The 14742-nt window shown below is 43.4% G+C and overlaps 1 protein-coding gene across 9 annotated transcripts in view; it reads right to left on the bottom strand.

The window, feature by feature from the left end:
* RARB (retinoic acid receptor beta) overlaps nucleotides 1-14742 on the bottom strand; it is a 336213-nt gene that overhangs the window by 21494 nt on the left and 299977 nt on the right. For all 9 annotated transcript variants that reach the window (XM_075052493.1, XM_075052503.1, XM_075052512.1 and 6 more), the window contains one exon: nucleotides 878-1038. In XM_075052493.1, the coding sequence (XP_074908594.1) occupies nucleotides 878-1038 (161 nt within the window). The remainder of the gene's footprint in view (nucleotides 1-877; nucleotides 1039-14742) is intronic.

Genomic DNA, 14742 nt, shown 5'->3' with positions numbered 1-14742 from the left:
TGGAGGCAGGTGTCTCCTTGCCCCAGCCATGCCAATCCTGAACTCCTGGTCTCGGCAGCGACCTTCTGCACATCCCTCTGAAACAGCCAGTGATGTTACAACCGACAGCAAGACCAGACCCAGCAAAGTCATACCTCTACCGACAAGACTAAAGATTACCTAACATTTATTTTTTAGCATCACTTTTATTACTGCATTTGCAAACTTGACATTGAATTTTCTCTCCGAAATCAATAAATATCACTGACCTTCCCTGTATTTACCAACATATATATGTATAGAAAAAAATTATTTCCCTCACTAATCCTCTGGAGAAATTCCCACAGTACTGAACTTGATGGGTGGCTGATTTTTAATTTCTAGAAGCAGCAGAAGTTTTTGCTGCTTTGTGGTATTTTAGTAGACTGGAAGAGGAATAAACTGCAAATAAGCATTTTGGAAACCAGTTTATTTAGACATTTCATATTTTCCTTGACCTTGGTAGCTTTGGGATGTCACCAGTAATCCAGCAGCATTTAAGAACTTTCTACACCTGCAAAGTTGTAATCTGCTGACGCACAAGCAGAGATCAAGTCTTTGGAAGCCAACAAATTTCTAATGAATGATGGCATGTAATTGACTCGTGGACTCCAAGCTTGTCTCTTGCCTGGATTAATCCTTCAGACAGTCTCTCACAATACTGCTAAGTAATGCTTACAGTTAAGTGCAATATCTCTTCTTCAGCGTGCATTTGCACACATACCTGTGTTTTTTCATGGCTAAGGAGGTGCAAGGAGCGCATCCACTCCTGCATCTATTTGAAATGCCTGAAGCCTCCAATGCAAAACTCGCGTCATCCAGGCATATCCAGAATGTATGTGTCACAAACCATACTCACTGTAGTGTATTTTCCCAGCTGGCAGAGTGAGGGGAAGGTTTCCTGGTGAGCTTTTCGGATCTTCTCAGTGAGATCATCCAACTCTGCTGTCATTTCATAGTTTTCTGTGGACTCTTGCTTTGAAGGTTCCTTCTTCTTTTTGTTCCTATCATTTCTGACGGCTGTAGAAAAAGCAGAGACACAGATCACATGTCATTACTCAGATCACCCCATGTTGCTTTTGCTGCTCTACTTCAAAACACTGCAAAATGCTTTTATTTCAAACATAAATTATTTTAAGTGAAGATAAAAATGTTACACACACAGAGAATACTAACACAAGCTTAATTACTTAACTGTAAGAATTAAATTTAATGGATACTGATGAAACCAAACCTTCATAGGTGTTTGTTGTGGACATGCCATCACACTCCCATAGTATCTACCTTCCAAGAAAGACTACTGCAACTTCACATGCACTGTGTCTCAGTAACTTTGGGTGCGATTTTTTTATTGTATCACTACAGCTGCACATGGTGAATGGCAAAGTCCTCTGCAGTAATGCAGTTGGTATTTTACTGGATGTGAACAACACTAAAAAAAGACAGCAACTGTCTCTCTTCTTAAATTTCTCAGTATGGAAGATAAAAAACCCCATACTAATACAAACTCCACCAAGCAGAAGTCATTTAAAGGGAAAGTTAAATGTGAAAACAGTAAATGAAAGAAGATGAAACACATTAAACTCAAGATCTGAAGATCAAAGGAGAAGCACAAACACTTGAAAGAGTAAAAATGGCAGTGAAACTATCTAAAGTTGCTTGCCATCTGCTCCTGCACTCTGATCAGCCTTCTACCTTCCCCCGGCCGTGGGGGATTACTGGAAATAAGCATTGTGCAGCACTCATGCTGTAACTGATTTCCCACATATTTGTGTTTTGTAATAAAATATGACAGCTGCTCCATCACCATGCTACTCTTTGTTCTTTTAATGAAAATAGCTTAATTTTACAAAGCATGCCCAGGAGATAAGTCTATGTCCACAGTATTGCCAGTACTTGTGAATTTTATCAAGAGGCTTGTTGTTAGCTAAAGCTAACGTCTTAAGCATAACCAGATGCATAAGGCTTTACAACAAAGCCAAGCAAAATCAATCCCTCTCCCCAAAGACTCCATGTCAATATTAAACACCCCGAAGACTAAATATTATTGGACAAATAAAACCAATCCTCACATTCACTCATGTTCAAAACCTCGTGATATTTAAAACAAGTTCCTAAAGTCCTGAGGGTGTGATGGTGGGTTTGGCACACGTGAGGATGGCCAGGAATTTTGGATGGCCAAAGATCTGCTGATTCTCATTTGTACTGTCCCACCCCAGAAAGCACATCTATCTGTGCCATAGGGAGGGAAGCACAGCAAAATGGGCAGATGCCCAAAGTCACCTCCATGCCAGCTGTTTTCCCCTGTAGGTTCCCCAGACCCATCTCCACGTCTTCTGTGGTTGCTTCCTACATGCCTGTGAACCACAAATGATCAGAAAGAGCAGACGAACGGTGAACGTTTCGGAAGGAAGAAGAGGTGTCAATCCAGTCTCACAGTATCTGTTCAAGAACGAATGACTCACAGTTGGATTCATTTACCTCTGGGTGTCCTTTCTGAGACAAAATGAAGAACAACATAGGAAAATGGTAGGGTGGGAAAGCAAAGTCAGGGGCATCTACAGAAATAATGTAATATGTGTAACAGAAAACAAGGGGTAGATGCAGTGAATACTGTTGTTCTTTCATGAGGCCATTAGGCACATACTCCATGAAATTAACTGCTCTGGTTTTCTCACTAAAGGTTTGACTTTGCAACTGAGAGAACTCCAACCCCAATCCAGCTGACATTTTAAGGATGAACTTGACTTTAACTGTGTGAACAGACCCACGCTGAAGTCAGCTACGTGCTTTGCTGGATCAGGGCTGGGACACTGAGCACCCCACCAGACTAAAGCCTAACCTCAAACACCATCAGTTCTGGTGTCTGGAGTAACACAGACTCAAAGGAGGCCAGGAAGGGTGGACTGAAAAAGTACCTTCTTGTGAAGGTTCAATGCTACCAGTGTAGTCAGGTTTAGGGGGGGTGGGTTGGATCCCCCCCACTTCCTTTTACAAATATTTCCCTAAGGCTAATGCTCTGATCTGTTCGCTGGACCCCAGGGCAGAGCGCAAGTACAGTCTCTTGCACTGAAAAAACATCCAGGACCGACACGTACGTCTCGAGTGCTCCAAACTGCCACCACACTCCAGAAGTAAATCCTAATCACTGCTGTACTTGGGAGATAAAAGAGCCCCTTAGAAAATTATGTAAACTCCTACACAACCGCAAAGAGCAATAAGCCTTTGTAATAAAGCCCCATTTACTTATAGCTCTGCGAGCTGATTGACAGATTTGCCAAAGAGGCAGCCTCAGCAACTATTTGCCTCAATGGCTTTGAACTCCTTGTGGAAGACAAACACGTTATTTAGGCCAGGCTTTGGAGCAGCTGCCAAGAGCTCCCAGAGACCAGGAGATAACTCTGGCAGGAACTGCACCACACTCCCGTGCTACCCTGGCACAGCTTCCCCTGCAGCTGTACCTGAAGTCCCTTCCCCTCCAAAGGCCACCAGTGGGACAGCTGCTGGTCAGTCCACACCACCAAATCTTTCTTTTTGGGCGCAAATCACTAAAGAGTACGAAAGGGAGAAGTAACATGTTCTGAAAACTAGGAACACTTTGTTCACCGTTACCTTTTTTCTACGATTCCAACAGCCTTTATAATAAAAAGATAATAGCCTTTATAATAAAATGATAAAACCCAAATAACATTTATCTTCTTGCTTTTTGTATACTTTTTACATTTCCTACATTTGCCTTCGCTAAGGCTGCATCAGACATGGCAGTGTTTCTATATTCTCTGTAAGATAACACAATAAAGTACTGACATACAACACCAGGCTCCAAAAATACAAAGAATTTCAGTAACGTTGAACTGTTACGCAGATTTAGCTACAACTATAATTCCACAAAAAAAAAAAAAAAAAAAAGAGAGAGAGAGAAAAAGATTAAGACAACACTATGTTTAAAAGAGTTAAATAAAAACATATAAACATACACATTTACCCAGTAAATTTAAAAGCCATCACTGCTCTGGGAACAGGAACCGTCACACTGCATGTGGGAAGGGTTTCGGATTACAGCTTATGCTTATATTACATAAATCACACCTTTTTGTATCTTGATCTTTACATGCATATGATCACATCAATCCCCGATGCAATTCCACTGCCTTTTAATGATGATACACCAGTCATGAATCCGTGTCACAGTTAATGCTGCTGTAGAAAACTCAGGTTATGAATTTCATTACTTGTGCACTAAATACTGACTTGATGTTGAGGAGCTTCCGACAGGGGACAGTATGGAAGCTCTCTTGCCCCATGAGAAACACTGGAAGTCGAAAAGACTAAGAGAAAACAAGTAAGGTGGTGGTGTGGAGGAAGAGAATGAAAAAAGGTGTGTCTTGATATGTGAGGAAGCCACGTCTCGGCACTGCTGGGATGGCTGAGCGACGCACACCCACGCCTGAGCACGTCTGCTCCAATCCATCTTCCCATGACAGCTTCCCTGTCCCCTCAACACACACGCCAGGACTTGCGCTTCCACACCCAGAAACCCCCGGGCAGCCGCGGCAGGGTTCGTAAGCTGGCGAAAGCACTTTCTGTTGCCTTAGCTTTAAGGACCGGCCCCTATCCTCAACGTTCATCCCCCTAACCTGGTGGTAGAGGGGCTGAACATCGTTTCTTGCCCCATCCAGTCTGTTCTCCTCACCCCAGGTTTGCCATCTCTCCTTAGCCTCAGACACATCTGCCCACTTCTGCTGGAAGCGATGGGCAGGGCCCAAAAGCTGCAGGGAGGAAGGATGCATTTTTCAAGAAAAGCAGGGACTGCTGTAGATGAAACTAAGTATAGGAAAGACACAAACAGCTTCTCTCGGAGGACCCCAGCGCTCTCATTTAACAACCACGCAGCAATTCTCCTGCTTGAGCGGGATCATTTCAAGCATGTTGTAATGCTGGGAATCGTCCAGTCTTAAACGCAAGCCCCTCAGGTCCACCAAACTTAGTCACCGCTTGGCCTGAGAAGAGTCTGGGATCTGGCCCAAGAGATTTAGGCAGTTGCTAGATAATCAGGTAAAACGATGGATAGCGAGTGTTCGTACTCCCCTTTGTCGAAGGTGGCACAAATGTCTCTGGGGAGAAGAACCTGCAGTTTGCAATGCTGTTTTTCCAATTACTTGCACAACCTGTGCTTCCCCAGATGCCCAGAAGATTCTTAGACAGCACCTTTCATATATTATAATGATTAATCAGCTATAAATTCATGACTTGAAATGCTATCATTGCAGTTTTGCTTCTCGGAGATCCCTGTGACCTTTGAAGAACTCTGTGTACTAGTTAACTGGTTTTGGTCCTGCAGTGACAACTACTAGTGTTTCCAGTTAGCTCGCATTCCTGTAAAACCACACTTCTCTTGTCCCTAAATATTTTGGAAGTTACTAGTTAAGCTAACAAATCTCAAAAGCACCATAAAGCACACACAGCAAGTCAGTAATTGCACAGCACTGGGCGCAAGGTAGGTTTTCAAAGACTCCTTTTGTTTGCGAACGCTGATGAGAAGAGAAATCAGAGGTGAGCTGAGGCAGGATGGCCACAGACCTGCCAACTCTCCCCTCCGGCCAGAGGCTGGCTCTCCCGCCTGCTCTCCCGCACCTCGGGAAGCCATCTATCCCTTGCCGAACGCCAGGCAGCCTGGGCTGCCCAACGTCGCAGGCAAATGGTGCCACATGCGGGCGGTGGGGCCGATGCTCAGCACTGGACCCAGGTCTTCCAGGATCACCAAGCTGCTTGCTAGGGTGGAAACCCGCAAGTCTTGTACAGCTCCTTTACACCCTGACTTCTCCAATCCCGGCAGCAGCTGCTAAAAATTCCTAATTCTGTCAGAAGGTAGCCGCTGTGGACAATTTCAGTCAAATACACAAAACGCTTACTTACTGCCACTGCCAAGTTTGATCCACCAGGATAAATGCCTCACGCGTCACCCTTCTCCCCATCACCCTTCAACAGACTGTGCTCATGGTAACGAATGGCGGTCTGTAAGGACGTCTTTTGCAACGGTCACCTTGGAAAACCTCGAACCAAGGGAGACTCAGCACACCCCGATGCTGCTGCTGCTGCACCAGGCTCTCCAACGCCATGGACAGAGCCAGCACCCACGCACCTCACACGCAGCTCCCACGGCCGGGAGCTGGTGGAAGCGGGCACAGAGATGAGGGAGCTCAAGGAGGCTGGTTTTCCCGGCTCCAATGTAAGAAAAAGAACAAAATAACCACCTTGAAAGCAACACAATCGCGCTTGACAAACTGACGCACCACCAGTTCAGAATGGTAAGACTCGTGTTCACATCTTAGCAGCAATGCAATCGCAAGCCAAACACAGCATTGAAATATGCAGAACACCAGGTAGTTATAAACAGATTGGTTTTCCTAGGTCATGATTTCCAGATGAAAGAATGTTTTCTTTTCGGCAAAACTGCTCAGGCTTTAAAAAGAACAGGAAACTATGTTAAAACAAATTCCCATGCCAAAACCGAGCTTTGACATACGGAGAACCGTTGGAGGCAAAGCACGTTTCAAACACAAACCTCTCATTTCTAATGGACAAAGCCAATAACAAGTACACAGTCATGTAAGGGGCTTCAAGTACAAAACTTGAACACACATTGAAACCTGCATATTTTGTAGCTGATTCAGAGAAATCAACCATGTCAGCTGTCGGGTACAATTGCCACAAGAAAACATCTCAAATTAAGTGAGATAGTATCTCCCTACAGACACGTATCAAAATTAACAGCAGCACACAGAAACAATCATGAAGAAATTTCATAAGCACCTGGCGTGCTATCATTTTTCCCCAGGCACAGAGCGAGCACGTATATTACAGAATTCAAGCCTGCCCCTGGTTTCCTATTGAGAAATAATGTTCAGCTATGGCAAACGCGTCCTGACCAATGCTCCAGGAACCTCAGTTCAACAACAGGGGAAAACACCACAAATCCAGAGGACATCGTCCTGTCATTTGCCTTCACGTATGCTGGCTCTTCTAGCCACTGGTGGTACTTTTTTTTTTTTTTTTTTGAGGAAGGTGAATCTGAACTCTGCCTTGCAGCTTTGTATTATTCATTACATAATTGCTATGTTTTATTAGAAATATGATCTATTATAACCTTGAATATGGTAGCTTAAATGACATTGAAAATTAGATTATTCTGATTATTAGAGAAGTGAGAAAGGTACTAAACATTTGTAAGGCTGATAATCAATCAGTGTATCCATCTGAGTGCAATAAAAATCAATCAGGAGCTAGTGCATTTAAATCTAATTTTTTAAGCATGACATTTTCTTCTGAGTTTCTTTTTTAAATGTCACCCTCTTCTACAACAGTGATTGATTCTATCCCCAGGGACAGTTAACTCCAACTGTTTTATTCATTGCACTGAGCTCTTGTATCCACAGTCTTTTCTAAATATCAAATTAATGACAACAATAATATTTTCATCAAAACGTGAAATTCAGAAATACACATTAATGGAATCAAAACAGCAAGAAGCACGATAGTACATTTAAATTGGTTCAAATACCAGCAGCCTTTTAACTAGCAAGCAGTGTATTTTAATGCAGAAAATGGTGGAATTCTGTGTCCCTCCAGTTCTCTTTTTTCCCCCCATAAAAGAGAAGGCCAAGGATTTGCTTGTTTAAAACATAATTCATTTAGAAATGTTTCAGTAGTGAACAATGAATCACTAGCTACAGGGAGTCCGTGAGTGATTACCTATGCCTCCAAAATAACCTTATTAGGCTATTGTAAGTATAGGGGAGACCTTTGATACGTATAGCCTAAGGGCCTCTATTTTTCCATTCATGCACAGGGGATTTATATGGTTATATCCTATTAAAACCGACGAAAGCAACACATCTCCCATTTATGTATGAGGATAACTGCGGGGTTAATATATCAGGAACTGAGTTATAAGAACAGGTTTCATTATATGAATGAATGATACAAATGGATGCTCTACAGCTTTATTTAACTGGCCTGAAACTTGATCTGTGGTTTCAAGGATTCTATCAGCCTGAAAATTTTATTTTTGACATGAAATTTGGCACCTGCTATTGTCACATCCCTGAAATATTAGTAGATGGAATGAGCAAAAAAGGAGTTTCTAGTCCCTTGAAGAAAAACAGTACTCACTGAACTCAGATGTGGGACTGAAACTGGAAAGCCAGTGCAGAACAACAGGCTGAGAAAAATACCCCTTGAAGATAGCTGAAAGGTATGGCTTTGGTATTCTTTTTTTTTAATTTATTTTAAATTATTATTTTTATTATTTCAGTTAACTGTAATTTAAGAGAAAAGATTTTTTTTTTCCTCTTTTTTAAGACTTCCAGAAGCAAAACCAGCAGCTATCACACTTGGAATATCTAGAGCTGGCAATCCAAGACCCAAAAACTCTGCCAAAGGGAAAAAAAATTGTTCTAGAGGCAGATTTGGCTTGAATGTTGCAGAAGGCTCCATAAAGCACTTCAGCAAGGAAAAAAAATCCCTGAAGTCCATAAGCTGTTTCCAGGTGTATGAATATACAGCTAATGCTTACCTGTATATTGACTATAGTATTTCAGGACCAGTTCAAGTTGTGCAGAACATGCCAGACGTGGTAACAAAATCAGGACTCCAGAAATACAAATGAAACTCCCTCCACCCACCCCTAAAACCAGGTCCTAAGAACAATTGAGAAATTAAGAGGTTGCAAAAAACCAGAAGGACAGAAAACAAGTGGAACAAAACTAGAAGAAAATGTGTTTTGTGGCATGTGGGTGTGGGTAGGCAGAAGAGACGGCAAGAGGAGCAGCTGCGTCAGAGCCAGGATGTACAGGGCACAGCACCTCTACCAGGGGCTGAACCGAAAGCAGACTCCTTGATCTTCCTTACTGTCTCCCTACGTATTGCAGCCAAAGTAGGCGGAGAGACGCGATTATACATTTAATGATAAACTGTTTAAATAGCATTTGCCCTGTGATTTCCATTTTCAGAGTGCTTTAATGTCATCAACTAATTGCCAGTATGAAATAGAATAATCTACACACTCTTAGCAGCTGACACTTAAAGAGCCACTGAAGGTTGTTAGCATTAACAATTGCAGGCAGAATAAATCACTAATGTTTCCTGTGAAGGCCCACCAACATATCTGCAATGGAAATAGCCTAGCCATACCCATTGACTATGACAAAATTTACTCACTGATACGTTTCCATCTGTATTTCACATAGGCATCACCTCAAGTTACTTAATATAGCCAGAAATTCCCATCTGCAAGATGGAGCATCTCTATAGGCGGGTCCCACAATCTCCCTGTGCATCTTGCGCTGCTGTTGAATTAATCTACACATCTGTCATTCCCTCCTCATTCATGCCCTGCCCCATCTCTCTCAGTATTCTGTATGAAATCAGTTGCTTCCTTACTCTAAACGTAAACCCAGCAATTTTTATTAAGATCTGCCACGCCATCTGCAACAGGTCTGCAGAGTAATAGCATCACCCGGTGGATATTGCCAGTCGTCCCTTTCCCTTCTCAGTGCAGGAACAGGAAGGAGCTTTGGGAATCAATCACTCCATCCAGGGAGGTTTCCCAAACTCACAAGGCTTCTGCTGGTAACCCACTGTGAAGTGTCAGCCTACGGCAGAATCCCCATGAAACTAAACCCCGCAGGGACACGAAGTATTGTGCTTACTATCTACTGTTTCGGCTGCCAAAATCCCAGTGGATTTACTAGTAACTTCTGTGGCAGTCTAGATAAAATTCTGCATACAGCTGGTTAAAGTGAAATACTCTGGGGAACAGGAGGACGGCTTTTCTGGAATTGCAGTGTCTTAACACATTAGCTAAAAATACACAAGACCACAAACACAATGTGATTATTCTTTCTCTTCCTCACAGCTGAAGTGACCAAGCACATATACAGCAGTTTAAAAACACTTCTAAATACTCAGCCTGAAATTTCTATTAAGCTATAGTGCATTTGTTTTACCATAGGCTGGGTAAAGAAAAAATCTCTAAATTTCAAACTCTGAACTTTCAGTCAGAAATCACTAAGAGGCCATTAAATCTGTCTCATCTGATTTCAGCTGTTGAAGTGCCCTTTTGAGCTACCTTCTCAAAGCAACTGCCCTTTTGAGCTAGAATCTTGAAGCCTGGTATACTAACTCTTTATGGGTAACTGATTACAGGTAAAAATATCCTGAACCTGACCTTTCTCTTCAGGGTCACCAAAAGGTAAATCAGTCTACTCATCTACAGATATTACATTAATTTCTCTTAGGAGACAGTCATGGTAGTACGATGCCTCACAACCAGGAGAAGCTGGGGTTATCCAAAGTCATCAATTCAATTTGTTGGGCATTATCCAGGACTGTTGATGGCCAGGGAAGTGCACGGCTATAAACTAAGAGCAGACACTGCACTCTATTCCTGCCCGCTGCCTGGCCTGACTGTAGCACTTCATACACTTCAACCTGCTGTGGCTGTTTTAATTCTCATCCTAACATGCACAGAGGAAAAGAACATGACTTGCTTTTTACTTAAGTGAAAAGCTACCTACCAAGACAAATTGCAAGCTCTTTCTCGACAATGCCATTAACAGACTCCTTCAACAAAACAACTTTCCACGATAAGCACATTCATTCAATGTAATGAATGAGTCTCAGCCACAGGACAAGTTCTGATTACATACGATAAAACTGACTTTATGGGACAGCAAATGGAAGGGCTACAAAAAAAGGAGGTGAGCCGGAAGACCCCTTCCCTTTGCTCACGCGTGGCCGCTCAGTACCCAGGGCAACGGCTCCCCAGAAGGAAGAACAGAAGTTCAGGAGCAATACCAAGACGGCACACCACCTGCATTTCTCCCTTTTATTATGGCTGGTTTCATGCAGTGAATGCAGTTTGGCTTTCCCCAAACAGGGTTCAATCCTATGTTACTCACCAGAATTAAAAAAACCAGCCCAACTTATCACCACTGCTGGTTTTGTCTTGCAGTGGTGCTACTCCACTGATCACAGCAGAGTCTTATTAGTGTAAAACTACAGTAGCGTAGTGGGAGATCAGGTCTAATATCTGTATCTGCAGATGGATAACACCGCATTCTTACCTAAGTTTCATTTCTTTGTTTTGCCCCCAAGGCTAAATTTCACATTTGTACCTCCTGGTGCCTTGTGCAATTGTGTAAAGGTGCATCTAGCGAGAGAGCTGCCAACTGACAACACATCTGAAGAGGCTTGCGTGCGCGGTGTACTTCATCAAGCACAAAGAACACATTGCCTCCTGCAACCGTAAATTGAGCTCATGAAGGCGGAGGAACAGTTGTTCCCAGCGCGTTTTAAGAAAGGGAGCCGTAGTCTTGAATCGCAGCGTTAGCCTGCGTTACAGCCTCGGCAGCTTGCAGCCCTGGCCTCCCACTAGGCCAGGGATAATAAAAGCAAAGAAATAGCTCAGCTTCTATTTACCTATTCCTCTGAAGCTAACATGGAAAACACGCCATTATGAACTTACACAAATTCCTTCCTAAGGACAAAGGCTTGTTGATACTCCTACTACCAAAAAGAAAAATAAATAAATTTAAGAGCAGGAGGTTATTTTCAGCTCTCAAGGTGCCAGGGCTGGTCCCCGAAGCGGTGGGCTGGGGACACACAGAGTCTGCGGCCCCACAGCCATGCTCAACCTCCCTGCCCAGGCTCCCCTCCCGGCTGGCTGGAGCTGCCTCGAACAACCTGCTCCGCCAGAAGAGGCAGCCCAGGAGCAAGAGAAGGAAAGAACTGTATTACTTAACCAGGTGGACCTAAAAGCACCAGAAGACCAGCCAAAAAAGTTTACCGTTTAAGCCTCACTCCGATGCACAGTCCAACGCAGCTGGTGGGCATGCATCTGCACCTGCCAGTGGGCTTGGTCTGCAGCTGGGTCAGACTTTTTAATTAACAGTGCCTGTCATTAAAACTGTTTTGCCATAATGCTAAAAGAAAGGATTCATCAAACAGTAAAATAACATGCTCAAACAATACTACTGCATCTCACTGCATTTTAGTGTGTTGTTTACTTCCTTTCTCTTCCCAAAAGCTGAGCAATCAGAATAAACAATCTGCAAATTTGTTGTTGGGGTGGAGTACTTTTTATTTTTTTTGAGATTACGTCGTCCTTTTTTCACAAACTGTAACCTAAGGAGAAAAAAAAGAAGGAGGTCAGAGGACTTCTTTTTTCTTTCCATATGCAGGATTTCGGGAAGGCCATGTGGAGCCAGCCAGCAGGCTCCAGGAGTGCCAGGCTGGCAATGTCACCAGATTCCTGTAAAAGCCCTGCTGAAGCTGGCTGCTGACACAGGCAAACAAGATTATTCACTTTCAGCTTTAGCATCCCACTGCCCAGCCCGAAACGCTACACTGGCGAGCTGAAGCACTTGAGATGCTCTGCCTCCCAGGTTTTCCTTCGGGCAGGACGTCCCTTTCCGCCTGTGCATGGCATAACTCGGCACTGAGCCCCAGCGGGGCTTAACCTGCAGCAGTCGAAGCCCCAGCTCACGCCCAGGATCTCTGTGCCTGGGATAGCAGCAGGCTTTAACATGACTCTTCAAAGCAAAAAGTGCTTGGGAGACAAAGGCTATTGCTTGTGTGTTTAATAAACACTGCTCCATCCATAATTCACGTGTAGAAATACTGCTTTTCATCTATTAATGCAGGCTCTCCGGACATTCGTACTCTTGCTTTATGTAGTGGCAGAAGCATCATGGCATTACGGGGTTGAATTCCCTTAACACACCTGCAGCAACCTCAGCTGTTTCAGCACTCATGTTATGACATGAATCACTCCACAAGCCTGCACCTAATTATCAGACTGTCTATTTTGATATATTTTATCTTTTATGTACAATGCCAAAGAAGTTTTTTAAAATACGTTCCAACTACTCTTTCATTTAAAAAAAAAAAAAAAGCTTTCTTGTCTGGGACTTAAGTTCTGAAATAGCAGGCGTAAGTGGACCAGATTATTCAAAAAAGAAGGCGTGCTAGTAACTACAGGACTGGCTTAAAGAGCTTAATTCTGCCAGACAGGGTCAAGCAGCATCAAATCCTGATTCCTCCATAAGATCTTTCAAATATCCCCAGTAAAGCCAGCGCATAACCTTTTTACATTAAGTGCTTTCACAGTACACCAGACCAGCCTGATGTAGTGATCATACAAGGAGCAAAGCAGACAGATACTTGTTTCCAGGAAACAGCAAGATACTAAAAAAAGCAGCCTTTTTATTGTTGATTTGAAATCAAAGTGATTATAGAGGCCTCTGCAACTTCCAGCACAAGACTTACTGCACACAAGGGAGTTCATTCTGAGAAGGCAAACAGGCAGCAGGTCATCACAGAGTTAACTCAATAAAATAATAATTTCTACTTGGATAAACTGACCTAGTTTTCCCAGACTTCTCTGTGAAAACAAAGGATGCAGCTTGGACATGAGATGACGTCTGAAAAGGAAGCTAAGGGCTGGGCAAGAAGTCTGAATTCAACACACAGCTGGTCCTTAACTAAATGAGGGTGCTGGTCCCCAGTTGACATTACAAAAGACTACCCAGCTGAGGATTAACTGGCATTACTAGTGGTTTCTATCCCCATCTTGTCTTACTGATGCCAATGACAAATCTTTCATGTCCTTCAACACGTGGGATTGGGCCCTGAGCTCATTGTACACAGGTTTGGTACCTCCTTCCAGCTACGATGGTCTTCTCCACGACTGCGGCGAGTGCCTGATGCAAGACGTGCTTACAGAAGGCTGTTTATGAGGTCCTCGCAAAATTGTTCCTCGGCTACAACCTCCATGGGAAGCACTGGCTGAAAACTCAGATTTCCAAAAGCAGAGCTTTATTCAGTTCCTAAAGAGCCGATGAGCACCCAACTCCCCAACCAGCTGCAGGACTGCCCCAGAGCCCCAGGCCATGAGGCAGACACGGCGCAGGCAAGTCCGCCAGGGCCTGGGGTGTACCGTGGGGAGCGCAAGAACTGACAAGGATCCTTGACGGCCCCCCTCATAATTCACCCCGAGATTTTGCAAATCTGAACGCAACACGATGCCGACAACTCTGCATTTTGGGATTCAACCCAGTGCTATTTTTCAGCGAAGCTCTGTTGTGCTGGAACACCTCCAACCAGCTCAAGTTAAACAATTTGCCCAGAGAAAATGCTCGATGAAGGGGAAACATAAAAGTATGCACAGAAAGAGGCCTGACTCCCTCTCTTTTCTAATCCATCACACAGCATTAGAGATTAAATACTCATTAAAAACATATATAATAAACTGTTAAGACAGGATATCTAGTGATTCCTCTTAATTGCCTTATTCTCCCCACTCCCTGGTTTCTAGAGAATATTTTGAAATGTTCCTCCTCCATCACTGCAAGGCCCATTTACCATAGGGTTATCTCCCCACCCTGTCCCCCCAGCCAAGAAAGAAGACCCCAAAACTCATGGGGGTTAATACTGCGTACCCTGTGGGAGGCAGCTGATGTATCTGTATGGTTTTACATATGTTCACACCTTGCCATGCTTAAATTCTAGTAGGAAAAATTTTCCTAATAAACATATGAAATAGCTGTAACTGACTCGGAAAACAACAGGAAAAGTTGCCAAGAGAAAACTTTGACTCTCTCTTTAAGACAAGCAGGATTTAAGCCTTCTGTGGAATTAAAGTAATAAAATATTTCTGCTTAT

Source organism: Buteo buteo, chromosome 2 (genome assembly GCF_964188355.1).
Source record: "Buteo buteo chromosome 2, bButBut1.hap1.1, whole genome shotgun sequence".
Lineage (NCBI taxonomy): Eukaryota > Metazoa > Chordata > Aves > Accipitriformes > Accipitridae > Buteo > Buteo buteo.
The sequence above is the reverse complement of the archived record's forward strand: the minus strand, read 5'-3'. Positions and strand labels throughout refer to the sequence as shown.